At 41.5% G+C, this 18786-nt stretch overlaps 1 protein-coding gene across 1 annotated transcript in view; it reads left to right on the top strand.

Moving 5' to 3' along the window:
• Nucleotides 1-18786, top strand: part of si:ch211-137a8.4 (uncharacterized) — a 31848-nt gene extending 13062 nt beyond the window's left edge. The window contains exons 2-4 of the mRNA XM_054600762.1: nucleotides 10375-11946; nucleotides 13056-13565; nucleotides 18697-18786. Of these exons, the coding sequence (XP_054456737.1) occupies nucleotides 10572-11946; nucleotides 13056-13565; nucleotides 18697-18719 (1908 nt within the window). The 5' untranslated portion in view covers nucleotides 10375-10571 and the 3' untranslated portion in view covers nucleotides 18720-18786. The remainder of the gene's footprint in view (nucleotides 1-10374; nucleotides 11947-13055; nucleotides 13566-18696) is intronic.

Below are 18786 nucleotides of genomic sequence, written 5' to 3' on the forward strand. Positions count from 1 at the left end.
GACTTTCACAGCCAACACCACTAAAATATACATGCACATGTTGGCAACGGAAGTTTCGCCCCAGCCATCCAGATGAATTAGTAGGCTTAAAAAAGTGTTACCAGATTAAAATTGTTGTTGGTTGTTTCTTGTTTCGGTTTTCAGAATCTATATTCCAACAGCCGACAGACTCTCAACCGATTTCAAGCAACAGGTGTTTCAGTTTTATGAGTGACTGTGCTTACTGGTGACTCTCGTAGTAACTTACGTAAATGGTTGATGTGGATAATAAACACAGATGAGTGTATATTAGAATTGTATTGAAGGCTTTTACGAGAACAACTACATGTTCTCTTCATGTTTTTAACAGCTGCCGTCACTACGAGCATACCGCAGACTCATTCTGCTAAGAGTCACCAGTTCACACCGTCACTCATTAAACTGTGTGTTACGTAGTACGTCATCATTGTTTAAAAACTGTATAAGGGTCTGGATCAATCTCACAGCTTTGTGCAGAACATCCAAACAGAAGCCTTTGTTTTTGCTTTGATCTGATTGGCTCTTAGTTGGACTATGTGCACTTTCCACGAGGGACACCTTTTACAGAAGGGAAAGAGAAAATATTTAATCAGACTTAATCGGGTAATCAAGGCAATCAAACTGATCATGCATTCGGCTTTGCTTCATCTTATATCAATTTATCCTTCACCTTGCATTTTTAAGGAGGGTGGGTGGTTTATTTAGGGTTCTTTTAGGGCCCAGTAGATGCTAAAGGCAAAATGAACCCCCAAAGCAATGCTTGAATGAGAGTGTTTGATAATTCTTCATGTTCGTAATGTTCCGACCTACAAAGTGACCATTTTCATGTAAATTTGGAGGAGGAAATAAACAGTTGTTCCAGAACAGTTTGCTTTCAAAGCAGCAACTGCAGATATGGGATGTTGTTGCTGCTCAGAGGTAACTGTGCAGAACGCATTGTTAGAGATATCATCACGCAGGCAGCTGCTGTATGTGTGTTACACTGCTGCATGTAACATCCAATCCTCTGAATCAGCAGGAGCTGCTGCAAGATCAGTTTGTCTGTCTGAGAGCAGGATTTCTCTAAAACCTTTTGAGCAGCTCTTCCTCAAATTTGGCAGTTGACAGTTTGGCCTCGAGTCAATGAACAATTGATTAGATTTTGGGTACTGATTTGTATCTGGGATTTTGTTGCGTAGATGTGAAAGTGAAGGAGGCTTTGGTTTAAATTCCTGCGGGGATGTTCTCAGCATCAATAGATATAATTCATCTTAAATAGAAGAAATATGTGTTTTTGGTGCAACAATAATCAGGTAGTGATATCTGTGCTGCTCTTTAGTCTTGAACCACTGGTGCCCTGAGTGTAGGATGCGTTATATTCCTCCAATGTGATCAAGACTGACCAATCAGATGGACATATGGACTGCAGTCTCCCACTGGCTCCACAGTCTCTCTGCAGGAATTCTGTCTTTGTAGTCTCAACACACTGGATTCTACAGAAAGAGATAATGATCCAAATGTCTCCCCTCGAAAATGCAGAATGAAAAAAGGAAGGATTGAGATTGATTTTACTCCTCCGCACACTTGGCCCATCTCCATGTAAAGCGATTGTCAGGCAATTTTTGGATTGTCTATTTCAGAAAGTAACAAACATTTAAAGACACGTGGCCTAAGGTTTCAAATGGAATGCTTGTCAGCTCATTGAACCCCTGTACTGTACTGTCTTTGCAACATTGGAGTCGGGAAAACCGTCAGCCTGTTTAAGCAATGATTGGTCAGGTGTGTTGAAGTGAAAGCAGCTGAGGTTTGAAACTCTCTCTCAGGCTTTCTTTCTTATTCCTCAGAAAAATCATCATACAGCCCACTTGGAGCATTCGGATCCCTTAAGACGATCTGAAAATTACTTTCTTCGAAGCATACTGATCCCTTTAAGATATGGTTACATTAAGGCAAATAATGGTGCAGACTGAATTTAGAAAAATAGCATGGATCCAAAATTATGCAGTTGTCCATAAGATAGTGAATCATGTTTAACAAATATTGGAAATACATTTTTAATTAAGTTTAAATGCGGTTTGTCACATTTACTGAACATTTTCCTCCAATTGGAGTCAGGTTTTGTCATATTTAGTGAATCATGCTGACTATATGCTGTAGTCCTGGGAAACATTTTCCCATGTCTTCCCTCAGACTGTCTCTCTGTTGCGATGTTTCATCTGGTCACAGGATCGCTGTCGGTGTGCTGTGGAAAACCTGATTTAATGCTGGTTGGTTTAGAAGCCACACAAATTAATGCCGCTCCGCTCGGCCTCTGTCTGAGAGGCCACAGGTTCAATTCCTACACCAGCTACAGTGTCCCACCTGGAGCGAGCGGCTGAATGTCTACCAGCTCTTTATCAGTGAAACTCCGACAGCTCCGTGAAGTGTGAACGCTCTGACCAGAGCGGAGCGGAGCCGTTTTCCTGCAGGCCTGATTTCGTTCAGTGTGACTGATGGTTTTTTCATTGCAAAATGTTGCAGACGCTCAGTGCTCCCGGCTCCATATTTCACAAGTATAAGTCCATATATCACCTGAAATGTCACCTTCAGTGGTCTTACATACATTAAGGCTTTTCTCAGTGTCATTAAGGCTATGATATGCAAAATCATTTTTAAATTCAAAAGTCCTTCAGTGCCCTTACCATATATAGTTTATTTCCTTCTGACCAAAACTTTCTGCCTAATCAACATATTTTGTCTGGGTTCACATACATTATAGCATGAGGTTTACTTTGACCCTAAACGCACCTGGATCAGTTTTAGACTCACTTCTATCAAACATCAACTTGATGTTGTTCATCAGAATACATATCTGATATTGATAATTGAGTGCTATGCTTTTGCCCTTTTGCATTTCAAATAAAATTCACTGTATCACTTTAATTTTTTTAAATATTTCTGTTACAGTTACAGTGAGGTTGACATGTTTTATTGTGTTATGGGAATGGGCGGAAGCCAACAAATCAAGGCCACAATTGTATTTGTAGTGTAAAATATCTTTAAAGGGAAGAAATCAAATAAGTCAGGGGTATAACTTATCAAACTGAAGCAACAAAATATTGAGTGCATGATAAAGTCTGACTGTAGCAAATTGTAGTGTCTTAATACATTAATGCAGTGAAAACTGGACTTTTTTGAATTTTGCATCTTTTTATTAAATTGCATTTGCACTCTTTCCTACTTTGCACTGGCAATGTTGCACAGCAATTTCCCTCTGGACATATAAACCTCTATCTTCACTCTTATTTTGAAACACTTTGCTTTTTGAGTACCTCAAACAGCCCACAGCTCCCCTTCACACAAGGCCGTTTCAATATTCAGGCCCTGAAAGGTTGCAAATCTGCACCACAAAGGGTTAAACTGAGGAACCAAAGCTGTGTTTGTGTATGAATGCACTGAGTTGAGGACATGTTGATAGGAGGAAGGTGTGAAGATGAGGGCTATTATCAAAGTGTGAAGAGGGAATCTGTGATTGGCCACTCAGTCCCCTCCCCATTGACCCCCATTATAGCTGCATTAACTGGAGGATTAGATTGCCATCAGAGAGTGAAAACACATGCAGCTGGAAATGCACCCATGAGGCATTGAAATACCTCACATAATGACAAAAGTCATCAGCAGCAGAAGCTTTTTGCCTCAAGAACTTTGAGACTTTCTAATATAAACAGAGGGCATCAGTGAAAACAAGTGCCTGACAAGACATTATTACTTGTTTAATGTAGTAAACTATTAAGTCTGTAGAGGAAAGATTCGAGGTATACCCTGTTAGCTCTGACAGCGCATTCGCCTTTGTTAGCACTGTTAGCACCGCTAGCTAAGAGCTGCCAGTTTGCTGGTAAAATGTTTAGAGCCACTGAGAGTGAATCAAAATGCTTCCAATCACTTATCTTGCAAGTAACTATGTTGCCCAAACCCATGGTTCACCAACAGCATTATCCACGGGATTATTGTGTGTTTCTGCAAGCACAGAAACATGGACATTAAATTCCTCCTGTTGTTTGCAGAAATTTACAATAGCAGCGTATTTTCTGCCGACCGGTTTATGCGCCCACCACAAATCCCCCCCGTCCTTAAATATTTTCTTGTTTGTTATTCACAAACATTTTTACTATGTCATTTTCAATAACGGCCACTCAATAAACAATTGCTCTGACTAAAGCTAAAATAAAATATTGTAACTCAGTGTTCCTTCAAATTATCATTAAAATAATAGATCATTGCGCTCTGTGAAGTATAAATGCCAGTACATCAGGTGTTGCTTTCTGAGTTTTATGGGAACATGGTCAGGGTGGATGGTGGGCTCACAAAGCTCTGGGATTTGACACCAGAGAGCGCATGTCTAGCATCCCATGTGTTCTCTTTTCAGAACTTTAACCATGCTGAGAGGTGCCTAAACATGGCTACAGAAATGATTAGTCATGCATTGTCAGAAAACAAAAGAAGTCCATTGTAATTGGACATTTTGTGGCATTGCAGATACATTTAATAAAAATGTTTCTCATTATGTTGATGAAAAAACACAGAAAATAAGTAATAATTACATTTTTATCAAAATGTATTTGCAGTTGCAAATTAGTAGATCAACTTTGTTTCTAGGAGAAAGGGTGGAATGTTGTGTCCCACTCCAGAAATAGAAATACAAATCAACTTCTGTCTGCAAACAAATACAAAGAGCAGACAGTCTCTTGTCACTTACTCAGTTTGTATTATACATGCACCGACCACATTATTTACATTTTAAGTTCTGATTGGGCAGTTGCTGTGCTTTTGTATCTGTCTCCTTGTGTATCAGTCCTCCATAGAAAGTGACTGACATCCTGCTGCTTCTTGTCCCTTTGTAATTGCATGTGGCAATACACCAGATGTTGGCTTTATTATTATTTCTCTGTCTAAACATTAGTGAAACAAGCTTTATTTAACTCAGCAGGTTGGAAGAGGGTTCATAATGTTATCTGGGGTGGCATCCGCGTGAATCCTCACTTAACATTGACAAGCTACGTCATTTGAAAATACATATCCACCCAGTTTCATCTGTGTAAACCATTTTTAGATCCCAAGGTCACTAGAACAATTATTTATTTCATAAAGAAGGCATGTAAGAAGAACAGCAGAATTGAATTAAAAAAGAGCTGAAAAAAAAATCTCTTTATAATACCTATATGTTTTGTTCAGGAAAATAATGAACGCCATTGTTTATGAATTTTGAAGCATAAAGGCAATCGCCAGAGGTAAAAAGTTAAGCTAATGCTATTAACTAACAACACCACAGTCACATGACCACACATAACCAATATTAAGCTTAAGGCGGACTCATATAGCCACTTGCTGGCAAACCACCTTTTTAAGACAGGTAAAAGCATCAAAATTCATGTCTAGGGTATCAGAAGTTCCCTTTCAGAAGATGCCCGTATATATGACTGTTTGAAGGTAGAAGAGCAATAACAGCTTTTCCACACTTAACTGTTCTACCATTTAACATCAGATTTGTAAATAACATGCACATTTGTAGTTGACATATTTAGAAACAAAGACAGAACTTCCAACGGATCTTTGGACATAAATCTGGGTATCCCACAGGACAGACTCTCTTTACTGTAGCAGAAAGTATTCTCAAGTTAACAAGTTCAACTAGTACAATATCAATTCTCAAACATAGCTCAATGCCTGTTAAAACTGCAGCAGGTGTTACTTTCCTTGCCTGTAGGTGGTGCCACAGGTTAGATAGGAACCTGGTTTCAACCTGTTAAACCACAATGACACGATTTGTCCTCGATTCTCTTTTTCAAATGTGACCTTATAATGTGGTTATTGGAACATTTGCACGGTCTTTGCCCTCTGCTTTTATCAGTTAAATAAAATGACTTTTGGACAGAAAGGTCATAAACAGGAACACTGATCGAAAAAAAGAGAGATAAAGACTGACAGGAGGGAAAGGATCAAGAGATATAGAGAAATGGAACGAGGATGTAGGTGATTAAGACCACAAAAGCAGAGGACAAAAAAGATGTCGATAGAGGATGACAAAGATAACGAAAAAGGAGAAAGAGTGAAAGGGAGTAATAGGGAGACCGAAAACAGGACACAGAGATGAAATGAAAGAAACCTAGAGAGACAAAAGAAAAGAAAGAGACTCAGCGGTGATGGAAGGAGAGACAGAAAAGGTAGGTAAAATGAGACAGAGACAGAAAAAGACATAGGTAAAGATGAGCAAAAGCAAGACAAGCACAAACGGGATCGGACAGAAAGAGATAGGAATAAAGAAAAATCTGTCTGTGTCACTGAGAGACAATTCGCAATCAGCCCATGTCTGCAACACTCCTCTTCCTCCTCCCATCCTGCACCCCCTCCTCTTCTTACCCCCCATCTCATCCCATCCCTCCATTTTGTCGTCCTCCTCTGTCTGATGCCGTTCCAACACCTCGGGGCTTCAGCCTCACATCCACCAACACGCTAATGCTCCTCAGCTGCTGCAGCAGCGTAATCACCCACCAAGAACAAATATAATCAACCCAAAATAAAGAGAAACCTAAACAGAGACGGCCGCAGTGGAGCTTCGTCTCGTGTCGCTGAACGTGCCCCAAACAGCTGGTTAGAATCCAGTAGAAACTCATATGTATTAATATTCTAACTTCTGTTTAAAGCTGCAATTTATGGGATTTTTATTCCTCAGTGTATTGCAGTTCAGTTAATCCTTAAATGCTTTTTAATGACTCGAAACCAGTGAATTCATGGTTGAGATAATCAGTGGCTTCCTGTATTTTCTGAGCTAGCATTTTCTACGAATGCAGACTACCATTGATTCTTGTGAAACAAGCTTTGGCTGGATCCAAACGTCTGGTCTTACCCCTTCGGTAGAATCTTGGATTTAAAGGCTGGACATGTGTTTCGTAATAACGTCATACAACATGTCATCTGACCAAAATGTCAGGCCAAAGAGTATGTAACAGCCACACTCACAGGTGTGGTAAAAAGTGAAATGAGACTTAATAATTATTCAGTTATGGGGGTAACGGCACACTGTTGGACAAGTTTTTGCGATAACATTTTTTAAAGAAAGAGAAAAAAGGTAGCTTGAAAGAGAACTTTAAACCCAACCTACTCTCTAGTCTCCACACATCTGGCTCATCATGGATTGTGTTCCTGAAAGTCACAGATATTGTCGAGCCCACCAAATTCTGACCTTGGAGAGGGTTTAGGATGTCGTTCGGTTGGAGCAAACCCGTGCCTTATCTGGTGCGTTCCCAGGAAGAATGTAAATGACTAGCAACAAGTCTTTTCTATTTTTCTAGAAAAAATACATTAAAATGGCATTTGTTTGTTGCTATTGTTATCTACTTTATATCCTTGCTTTAATAATGGAATAAACGTAGCAGCTCTCATTTCTTGTGGAAATGCCTCTAGTTATGGGGGGTTTAATAGTATGGTTCTGACAAACCCAGGACTTTCACCCAGGAGACCGCTGTTTGTGTCTAAAACCAAGTCAACTAATTCTAAGTTATAAGTTAACTTTTTCGACCCTATTTTGTTGCATATCTTTCGTACTTTACTAACATCACTAACGGAGTTAGGCTACTTATTTTATGTAATAAACATAGTAATTTTAACCCAAACCAAGTAGTTCTGGTGCGTAAGAATCTTAAAACTAACTAAGACCTACGATGGAAGTTTATTTTGAAAATATTTAACAAGCGTATATTAACACCCCGTCCCTGACACTAGAGTGGTACCCAGAGCTTTATAGTTCAAAGCATAGGGCCACTGACCAAGCAGCAATATTTGACAAGTTTGGAGTGAGAATGTATTTGTTAGACCTTCTTCAAATTCTTCCAAAGAGTTGACTTGGATGGGTTAAGAACTTGCCTTCAGATTCATGAAGACAACTGAAGTTTGAAGCACTTGCTCACTTTATTCCCTTGAGACTTAAAGTGCAGACAGAAAGCACCTTAGACGGGTCCCAGCACTAAAGTCTATGAGGCCTCAGTTGAGTCCAGAAGGTAGTTAATTGGATTCAACCAAAAAAAGAACTGACATTTGTAGATAGCTGAAAGTAAATGCTGCTCTTGGTGTGGTCTTTAGCTTTTTTTTTGCACCGGCTGAATATCACTTTGATTCTAATACTGCCCGATAGTTAGAGTGTGCAGCCGTTTCTGTGTGCAGAGGTTGAGGTGTCCATTTCTGACTTAAGGCGACTAGCAGACATAGTAATGAGTTGTGTACGTCTGAGCTAACAGGCTAACAGCTCAGAGTAGTAAACAAGAGACTGCAGCATTAAGCCAGGAGGCGGAAGCCACTGACCACTTATTCAACAGTGTTGGCATACATAGTTGGCAAACTCCTCAGGTCATGTTTACTTGCTGCCCCCTTGAATGACACAAGGTGCATTAAAAACTGGAAGTAAACTTGTGAAACATGTTGATACAGCAAGAGAGAGGAATCACTTGCTCCAAAAAGTCTGCTCGCCATAAAGTTAATAAAACGTGCGCCTAACCAGCAACTAGTTGGCTTAGTCAGCTTCGACCAGACTAAGAATGCGCTGGTGTGGTGGTTGTTGCTGTTTCAGGTACCAGTGAAACAATTAAATATGATCCATGAAGGTTGGTTTGAGTAAGTTATAATATATTTGGGACAGACATTGATGTAAACTGCACCTTTACAGGTTAGGGGAGGGATATGACTGTCAGGCGGTAATTCTAGTTTTATACAGAGTAAACTAACCAGCCAGCCAGTCAATGAATCAACCAGTAAATCTCACAGGCAGCCAATGTAGCAAGCCAGCCAATGTGGCAGCTGGTCATCCAGTGAACCATCCACATGGTCAGTCATTCAGTCAGTTGTGGCAACAACATAGTGAGATTATCTAGAGCATGTGATGAATGTGTTTACACCTCTTTCCTTCTCTCTCTCTGTCTGTCTTTGTTTTCCTCCCTCACTCTCCCCTGTGTGCTTGTTTCTCCACCAGAGTGCCTCTCTGTCTGCATCTCTCTGCCTCCTGCAGTCTGACTCACTCACTCACCTTCTCCTCTGAGAGTGTGTGACTGTGTTCACTCTGGATTCACTCTAGACAGTTTCACACTGTGACTCACAAATTCATTGATCTGCTGATTCATTCATTAAATTCTCCAAAGGTGTTACAACCAAGCAGCCGCATTTAAAGGAGAAGTCTGGTATATTTTTTTATTGTCAACAAATCCCATGAAAAGACAAAAAAACAGCAATGCATTGGTCCAATTAACAAATATTGTGTGTGTGTATCACAGGCTGATATATCTTCTTGCTCTTTGCCATAGAGCTCCATTAAAAAAACTAATCAATGAGACACACTGTTGTACTGGGTGACATGTTTATCAAGTGACATGTTCTACACACACGCTGTAGTTTATTTTGACTCAATCCCACAAACATCGTCCTCCTGCCACAAATACTCACTAGAGCACCAAATATGGATTAATCCACTGGTGGAAAATAGTCCCTACAAGTGCACAATTTTGTCCTGTCAGTCTTTTAAGAAAAATAATGTTTTTAGATTTACGTCTTATAGGAACCAAACCTTTGGGACTATAATGTCTTCCGCTACTTTGGAGGATCTTTGTCAGGTCTAGGAAATCAAGTCTGATGACGTGATGAACCCTTGAAAAATGTGTTTGTTTTGTGGATGTATACTAAGGAAGGAAAATCTAACCAAAGGAGCTAGTCTTTATTTGAAATCCGGGATACAATATTTTTTAGAGCTTGACCTATACTAGTGAGAAAAACTCTCAAGTTTGACCATTCTGTTTTTAACTTCTATAAGTCAACTTTATGGCTGTGCGATACCAAATCCCTTGAATGAATATTCAAACCATGAATTGGCTTAAATAACGTGTCTGAGCTGGGTGAGAACATCAAACAGGAAACGATGTTAAATATCTGGACAATTACCAGCTCAGGGCCGTCCATCTGTGGTTTTGAAACAGCAGCTGATGAAAGTTAAGCAGCAAACTCTAATCAGAATAATTAATGAGGCTTTTAGGAACCAAGGCCTTTTTGTTGCTGCTGTCTGGTGCACATTTTGCATCTCCAAAAACCTCTTGAGCCATGTCATTTAAAAAGTATAAGTAGGAGTCTGTGTGTCCCACAGCAGATAACATAGGGTGTGAATTTTGGAAGTGTGACTGATTATGAAACATCATAATTGCATTTCATTTCCCTCTGAGATTCTCTATTTTGTTACACTTCATTCCCAATTCAATGCACAGTCTAGACTAGACTAATTGAGTGTCTATGGTGTTGATTCAGGCTATTAACCATCTGCGCCTCTTCCTCTCTCTGCCCCTCTTCTCATCCCTCTTTTCTCTGCAGGAGTTTGGAGGACTAGTAGGATGCTGAGTATCTTTCTCCCTCGTCACTGTTCTCCACCCTGCTCTCCATGACCTGAGCGTCACCACAGCGGGAGGAACGAAAAACCAGAAAGAGAGAGGAAGAGGAGGGCAGAAGGCCAGGGAAGGAAGGAAAGAACACACTTTTTATTTTGTTTTTGGTTGTTTTCCCTTTCCGAAATGGCGGCGACGGAGGCCAGCGCGGCGCCGGTGGTCCAGGAAGACGGGAAAACCCCGGAGAGCAAGCCGGCGGAGGCCGAGCAGCAGGCTAAAGACGCCAACGCTAAGTCAGAGCCTATCAACAGTGAAGTTGTTGACAAAGACGGCACTGCTGTCAACAGCGAGGTTGTTGATAACAAAGAGACAGTGAATAACGACACAGCGGCGTCGACAGGAGCCGAGGAGGGACAAGCAGCAGCGAGCGAGGAGGCAGCTCCTCCTCAGAGTTCGGAAAACGCCTCCTCTACTGAGACCAAGACCTCGTTCTTGGACTCCTTCCTCAACAAGAGCGGCCTGGGGAAGGTGATGAGTGGAAGGAAGAAGAAGGAGCCGAACACAGCCACTGGAGGAGGAGAGGAGAATGCCACTGAAGGAGGGGAGAAAGAGGGAGAGAAAGGAGCTGAGGAGGGTGCAGCAGCTGAGGGTGGAGCAGAGGGAGATGCAGAAGGAGATGCAGCGATAGAGAAAGCTCCAGAAAATGGAGAGAAGGAGGAGGAAAAGAAAGCAGAGAAGGGCAAACCGGCAGAGGCTAAATCCACAGTTCGAGATTTAATTAGGAAGCCGGTGGCGAGGATCTTCTCCCACCGCAGCACCGAGAAGAAGGACGGCGCCGCCGCAGAACCCCAGAAACAAGTAAAGGTTCGATCCAAGTCCCTGGACCGGCTGGAAGATCCTGAAGCACTTAACACCACTGCAGACTCCACCATAGAGGAGGGTGGAGCAGCAGGAGGAGCAGAGGGAGGTGCAGAGGGAGGCGCAGAGGGAGAACAGAAAGCATCGTCCTCCTCGGCAGCCACCAAGCACATGAAACGCTGGCACTCCTTCAAGAAGCTCATGGCTCAGAAGGCGCACAAGAAGAGCGGAGGAGGAGGAGTGGAGGATGTTAAAGAGGATGGAGCTGAAGGAGGAGAAGGAGGCGGAGACTCCTCCACGCTGGACTCCAAGGAGTCGGGGCAAAAGAGGTGGAAGCTGAAACGCTCCTGGACCTTCCAGGGCATGAAGAGGGACCCATCCATGGTCGGCATCAGTGGTAAGGCCAAGGGTTCAGACAAAGACTCGGCTGACAACACAAAGCCAGAGGAGGTGGAAGGAGCTGAGGGAGGAGAGGAGGCTAAGGCAGAGGGAGGAGCAGAGGAGGCCAAGACGGATGGAGGAGAGGAAAAGGCTGAGGGAGGGGAGGAGGAGAAGGCAGCAACGGCTGGAGGTGTGACAGTGACGCAACACGCCAACGAAATCTGGACCTCCTTCAAGAAGCGCGTCATCCCGAAGTCCAAGCGCGCCAACACAGAGTGCGCCCCCAGTGGAGAGGAGGATGCAACTACAGCTGCCGCCACAGGTTAGATGAAATAAATTGTGACTCTGAACTAAAACACAGTTTCACCAAGGACATATTTCCACTCCGAACTTCTCAGATTTCATTAAAACAACAGTTTGAGGCTCTAAAAGGTTAAATTATCAAATATTTCTCAAATAAATCCACAGATCAGAAGAAAACTTCAGAGATTCCAGATTTATCTTGTGACCCTTTAGAGAAGGCCGACATAGGGTTCAACACTAACACCATTCAAACATCCAAACTCTTACACTGTGTTCATACTCACTTTGTGTCTGTCCCTGTCCAGGGAGCACAGACAGGAGTTAGTGACTTGCTAACTCTCGGGGAGGTAATGTAATTGAACATTGTCCCAAATAAAATATTCAACATCTGATGTGAAATTCTAGTCACACTGTGGCTTCAGTCAACAGTAAAGACTAAATTTAGCTGCCTCTCTGCTCTCTGGCTGCATAAAGAAAATGGTTCAAAATACAAAACCCTGGGCTCATTTCTTAACTGATTTTCAATGGAGAACATCCAACTTTTGGAGGAGATTAGTTTAAGCTCATTCACTTTCAACCTAAATTCCTCTTTGTGACGAGCACAGCTCATCTTCCCGTAAAGAATGTGAGGCGAAAAATGGGCAAATGAGGTGCTTACTGTGCAACGGCGTAGCTTCAAAGTAAATACAATTACAGAGTTGTTGCAAATCCAAATGGTATTTTTTCAAATCTGACTCCCTCCTTTAGTTCTATGACATAGAATATATTTTTTAATCCAGTTTGGCAGGTGACGAAATTTGAGCCTTTAGCAGCTAAAGAGCCAGCAGAGTTGCTATATTGAGAACCAAAATGAGCTAAAAGTAAATATTGGACTTGTATCAGTTGTTAACAATAAATGTAATATTTCAGTGATATGATGGTGGTTGTATGTGTCAGTATATCTAGATGTATTTCTCCCCCTAGTGGCCAACAATTCATTAAGGCTGCCTTAAATTTATTACCGGTATCCTTCATGAAGTCACCTATTAATTCATTGGTTTAAATCCTTTGTGATCGATCCTCCGGCAGATTTTTCAGAGGTAATCAATACAAGGAAGCTTTAACCCTGAGCTCTCTTTTTCCCTGCAGGTGAGGATGGAGCAGCAGAGGAAGGCAAAGACGGCAAGTCAGCCAAGGCCAAGCGCTCACATTTTGGCCGTGCAGTTTCCCTGAAGAACTTCATCCTTCGAAAGGGCAAGTCCACCAGTGTGGACATGGGTGAGGGCGCCAAGGAGGAGGAGGAGGAGGCCGCGGAGGGAGGAGAGGCGGAAGAGGCAGTGGAGGAAGGAGCTGCTGATGGTGAAGTTGACACGGCGGCAGCGGAGACCAATGACAAAGACGCAGCAAAGGAGGAGAAGACGCCGGCAGCGGAGACCGGAGGGGAGGAGGCGAAGGAGGTGGAGAAGACGCCAGCTGAAGCTCCGGTGACCAATGGGGAGAACGGCTGCTCCAACGGCACGGGGGAGGAGAACGCCGAACACAATCACCAGGAGGAGGAGAAGACGACGGGGGGCAGCCCCGTGAAGAAGAGCAAAGAGGGAGGAGGAGCGAAAGAGGAGAGCAACGCCAAGATCATCAATGCCACAGCCGTGAACAGCGGTGAGTTAGAGCACGCCGACCGGGACTCTGATGAGACACAAAACAGCAGAAGCAGCAAAGAAGGAGATACTAACAGACAACAACAACAAAAACAACAAGAGGCAGCACTAACAAACGGTAGCAGTAAACAAACTAACACCAGCTGTCAAGAACCTAAGCTAGCACTAGCCGTTAGCAGGGAAGAGGAGGGGGAGGGGGAGGGAAGGGAGGCGGAGTCTCCACAAAACGGAGGTTGTCACGATGGTGCAGAGTCATGTGACCAGGCAGAGAGGGAGGGAGAGGAGGAAGATGAGGAGGAGATGAGGAAGAGGGATCTTCGAGACGCAGCGGTGGCCATTGTTCAGAACGTGATGTCAGCCGCAGCTGACCAATTAGAGAGGGAGCTGTGTGTCGACAACGGTCTAAACGGGTGTTACGACGCCGACATTGGAAACTAAAAACATAATAACACATAATAACACAAACACACATTTATGCACAGGTTAACTCGATGTATGTGGAAATACACTGTTAATGTTAATACTTAAATGTGCCAAGTGGAATGTCACACATAGTAGCACAGGTTGGTACACATTTTTTTTGTTTTGTTTGGCTGTGTCCAAAGTGAAAAAACTACACCTACCAACATCTCTTTCCCACACTAAAGCACCTGTACAATTGCTAAAGTCTTCCCCATGAACTTGGAACTCAGTGCTTTTTAGCCACAAATAAATGATGATATTGATAACATTTAAAGTAAAATCTGGCTTTTTCTGTCGGCTTCGCAAATCATTTAAAAAACCGACAGAGAAAAAGACAGCAAGGTGGTGCAGTAAATTAGAAAATATATATATATATTTTGAAATTTTCTTGTCAGTTACGTTCTAAAGCACAAATAAATAACTATCAAACACTCATAAAGATGATTTACTATGGAGACAGACATTAGACATGCATCAGTAAATATTATGCAGCACTAAACGTCGCAGTGACACAAAACCTAAGGTTTATTACTTTTTCCACGTGTTCTTAAAAATAAACAGGCAGGCACACTGAGCTTCAGGCTGCAGAGTGTGTTTACCCCTGCGACGAGAAGTTGTTTGCCTAATATTCGCAACTCATAAGCCCGTTATGGACACTCAAACAACAATAGCCTGTTCTTTGAAAAGTAGTCCCAGGACTAAGATTACATGGAAATTCTTGGTGGAAACATGACTTTGTGAGCATTAGAGATGTTGGTAGGTGTATTTTTTAAAGGTAGACAAAGCGAGGCTAGCTGATTCCTCCTGCGTCTCGTCTTTGTGCTAACTAGGCTAACCACATCCTGACTCCAGCGGCACACTTTACATACATGAGATTAAAACTGAAAAAGTGTATTTCCCAAAAGGATGAATTTATATATTTTACCCACACATAAGTAAAGCCACTGTATGTAAAGAATCACATAGGCATGTCAACTCCACCTGGGTGATTGCACAGTACAACATAATGCAGCAGTTCTTCCTGAATTCGTTTTAAAGAAATGTAGTTGTTAAATAAGTGTTTGTTCACCTGTAAATATCCAGTGTGTGTTCGATAGACGAGAGAAAGAGAGTTGGAAAGAAAGAGAAGCATCCCTTCTACTGTAGTGACTGCTAATTTCATTATCAAGTCAAGTTCATGAAGAGCCAAACAACCTGAACTATTTAACGATTACAAGGACTCAGATGGTGAGTGCAGATTCCCAGGGCAGCTATGGTTGACTGTTCATGAACTTTTGTACAAATCGATTTTACTGCTACATGGCACACTCTGTCACAGGGCAAACTGACTATAGCCTCCATCAAATATGTCATTTTAGAGCAGTAACGTGTTTGATTTTCCGCTTTTATTTGGTGCAGCCATGACCTTTAGTCATGAATTGGATTCAGCATTGATGTGAGGGAATTCAAGGATGGAAATGCAATTTTTTACATCTTATGACATTTTAAGCTATCTTGTAATTTTTTTCGAAGCACTTTCCGAGCAAAGCTTCACCTCTCGTTGTACCTTTTTACATATTCCCACCTGGGAGCTCGAAGCTGCTGGACATCGAACAGGAGGAGGTGTAGTGCCTGTGAACCAGAAGGTTCTCTGTTCCCTCCTCCATTATTTATCAGTCCCAGCCTCCCTCTCCATTCAAGTTCAGTGTGAGGCTCTATGTCCAGCAACCCACCTCGCTTTGGTCTCATACAGCCCAGCAGATGTTAGTGGAGAGCACCGCGGCTCCTGCTGCCGCTGCTGCGCAATTTACTAGAAGCCTCTTTGAAGCTCAAACTCTTTTGCCAAAATTTAACTCCATTGAAGACCTAGCCATTGGCTCTAAATGATATAATTGAGCTGTGATAGTGGGCTATATAAATTGACTTGAATACAAGCTGAAAAGCACATCAGATGCACTATCAAATGTCCATTACTAAATGAGCAGCCTACTCCCACCAAATTATGTGTATATGACATGACAGTTTGTAAGTCATTTTGCTTGAAATAGACATGTAGTCTGTACTGACTGCAATATAAATAAATCTGTGTAACTGCACTCTCAAGAGACCGCTCATGGTGGATGGCTCAAACAAACATAGGACTTTCAACCAGGAGACTGATACTAGATCAGTTTTAAGTTACATTAGTTACTTAGTTTCCTTATTAATATTGTTTTGTTGCCTAAGCATAACTGTGCAACCTTTTCACTGTAACAAGGTAGCATTTAGTGACAGGCGGAAAGCTGCTTCACAACGGTAAACTCGTAACGTATAATGGGCAGAAGAAAAAAACAAAAATGCATTCTAATGATAGGCGGAAGGATCAGTAAATGACCGGCTATTTATATGGCTTCCCATGAGATCGGGTTGTTTGAAGATATATATTTTTGTATATATGTGGGGTGCTAGCTTTGGAAAGATCTTCCCTTTTACAATTTCCAAGCGTCATCAGGCTACTCAAGATGGTTGCATGATTGTAGAGTTCGTCGTTTGAGGGAAAATAATACTGTGTTATTGCAACAAAAGCAGTAGTGGTCCTATCAATTTAGGTAACATTTTCTTAAAAAACTGACTTTGGGTGACGTAAAGCAGTCATTTTTGTTTGATTTTTCAGGCACAATTGTATTATCAAGCACCATGTTATTTATATTGGAGGTTTTCAATCATTTCAAGTAAAAGTTTGTCATCTAAAACTACTTTCTTTACATATGCATATTAACATATTCTACTTTCGCCCACGTCAGAAACTATTGCTTTTTGGCCCATGCCACATGTTGGATGGGAATGTTTTATCAATAAGAAATGATGACATAGATTTCTGTATATTTAATTTCCCTCAGTACATAATCAAAGTCTTCCAGCCAACACTGAAAGTCCTTACAGAAACAGTTGACTGTGAACTGCTGCTCACCCATTTCAGTTACTATAAGACATTTGAATTGGACTGAGACAGTTTTCTTTCTTTCTTGTCGTCTTCCATGCTAATGCTGAATGAGCCAAGGCTGCAGACACCAAAATGATAATTGTCTTAGGAAATGTTTTGCAAACGATAAACTAGCTATCTGATGACAATTGTACTACAAATGTTCAAACTGAGCATGCTATTACAGCTGAGTTGCCAGGAAAGATTTTGGCCTTGCATGTTTTTTGCAAACCATGTGATACATCAGGGTTATGTACATGCAAGTGTTGCATGAGAAATGTCTTGATATAATAATCAAAAGACATTGCAGAGGTGAATTTATGGTGAGGGAATTTGCCCTATTTTTCTATTAGCAATCACAGTAATGATGTTAAAAGAATATATCAGACAATGCAAAGGTAGTTGTAGTCTGTAAAAGTCTTGAAATAAAATCCTGAGTACTACAACACATTTTATATTTCTGCAATCCCCGGAAAACGTTCAATGTCAACGTTTCATATCAGTCTCGTGTCACGCTTACAGTACTGGGCATTTCTGTTGCCACGCCAACAATTAGTTAGGCAACAGAACTACTTGGTTAAGATTGGGAAAAAAATCATGGTTTTATTAAAAATAATAATGTAACACCTTAACTTTACAATTTTAAATTACAATGTAACATAATGTAACATTACGACGTAATGTAACAATGTAACTTTGTTAAATAAACAACAACCACCCTTGATGGCTTTTCCAGGACAACCTTATGTGGCATAACGTTACATAGCACAAGTTGGTGATAATGTTTATGTTTTAGTACATACTATGCTCAGCATCCATGCCTTTAAGCTAGTGCAGTAACCATCTAACAAAAAAAAATGGGAGCTGAAAGATTCCTACTTGACTGAGTAGCGTAATTAGATTTTTTGGACATTTCAATGGACATTCTGAGGAAGACAGAAATAACTTATTATTGATAATAAAGATCCCTTACATGAAGTTGATAAACAGTGGAAAAACATTCGTGTGACCTATTGTAGCCTACAATAAGAATAATAAGTTAAAACCACCAAAAGGTTCATAGCGGACCCTCAAGCTTTGTGTTTTGGCCTCCCTCCTCTATCCTCCAGCTGTTAGGCAGCTGGAGGATAGCTCTAACTAGCTGTAGCTTAGATAGTTAGCTCTCTGTCTGCTGTGGAAGCTAAAAGCTGGTTTAACAGACATCAATAGAGTTGAGTCCATCAACGGATTAGTGCGCAAAATCAAAGTGTCATGGAGCCTCTTCAACAAGCCAGATTAACTAGCCTTCTCTCTCTCTCTGCCGCCTCTCTCTGGGGGGGGGAGCAAACAGAAAGACATGAATATAGACAGATCAGAGGATGATCAGGTTATTTGATTTCAGGGGAAAACCTTATCCTTAGGGTCAATAGTCTGTGAGGGAACTGAGAGACAGACAGACTATATGTCTTCCTGATGGTTATCATGCGATGATGATGATGATGATCCTCCATTATATTTTTGCAAATGTTTTTCTCATGAAACTGTTTGTTGTTGTTGTTGTTTGCTTTGTGTACACCCTTAACAAAAAATAACTAACTAACCCAACACTAGAGAGACCAACATTTGTACTAAATCACTAAACGCACGTACCACATATAACCCTTTTTATATGACTGTTTCTTATTATTATCCTTTTTTCGATACCTATTTTTTAATTCATTTTTCAATTTCTTCTGTTATCATTTACCAGACCAAAAGGCGGGAAACGTGTGAGGCCACACAAAGAGGATTAGAACTGCCCGGGATTCGCTGAGCAAGGAGCTCTGAGCCCCCAACCCCC

Source organism: Anoplopoma fimbria, chromosome 1 (genome assembly GCF_027596085.1).
Source record: "Anoplopoma fimbria isolate UVic2021 breed Golden Eagle Sablefish chromosome 1, Afim_UVic_2022, whole genome shotgun sequence".
Taxonomy (NCBI): domain Eukaryota; kingdom Metazoa; phylum Chordata; class Actinopteri; order Perciformes; family Anoplopomatidae; genus Anoplopoma; species Anoplopoma fimbria.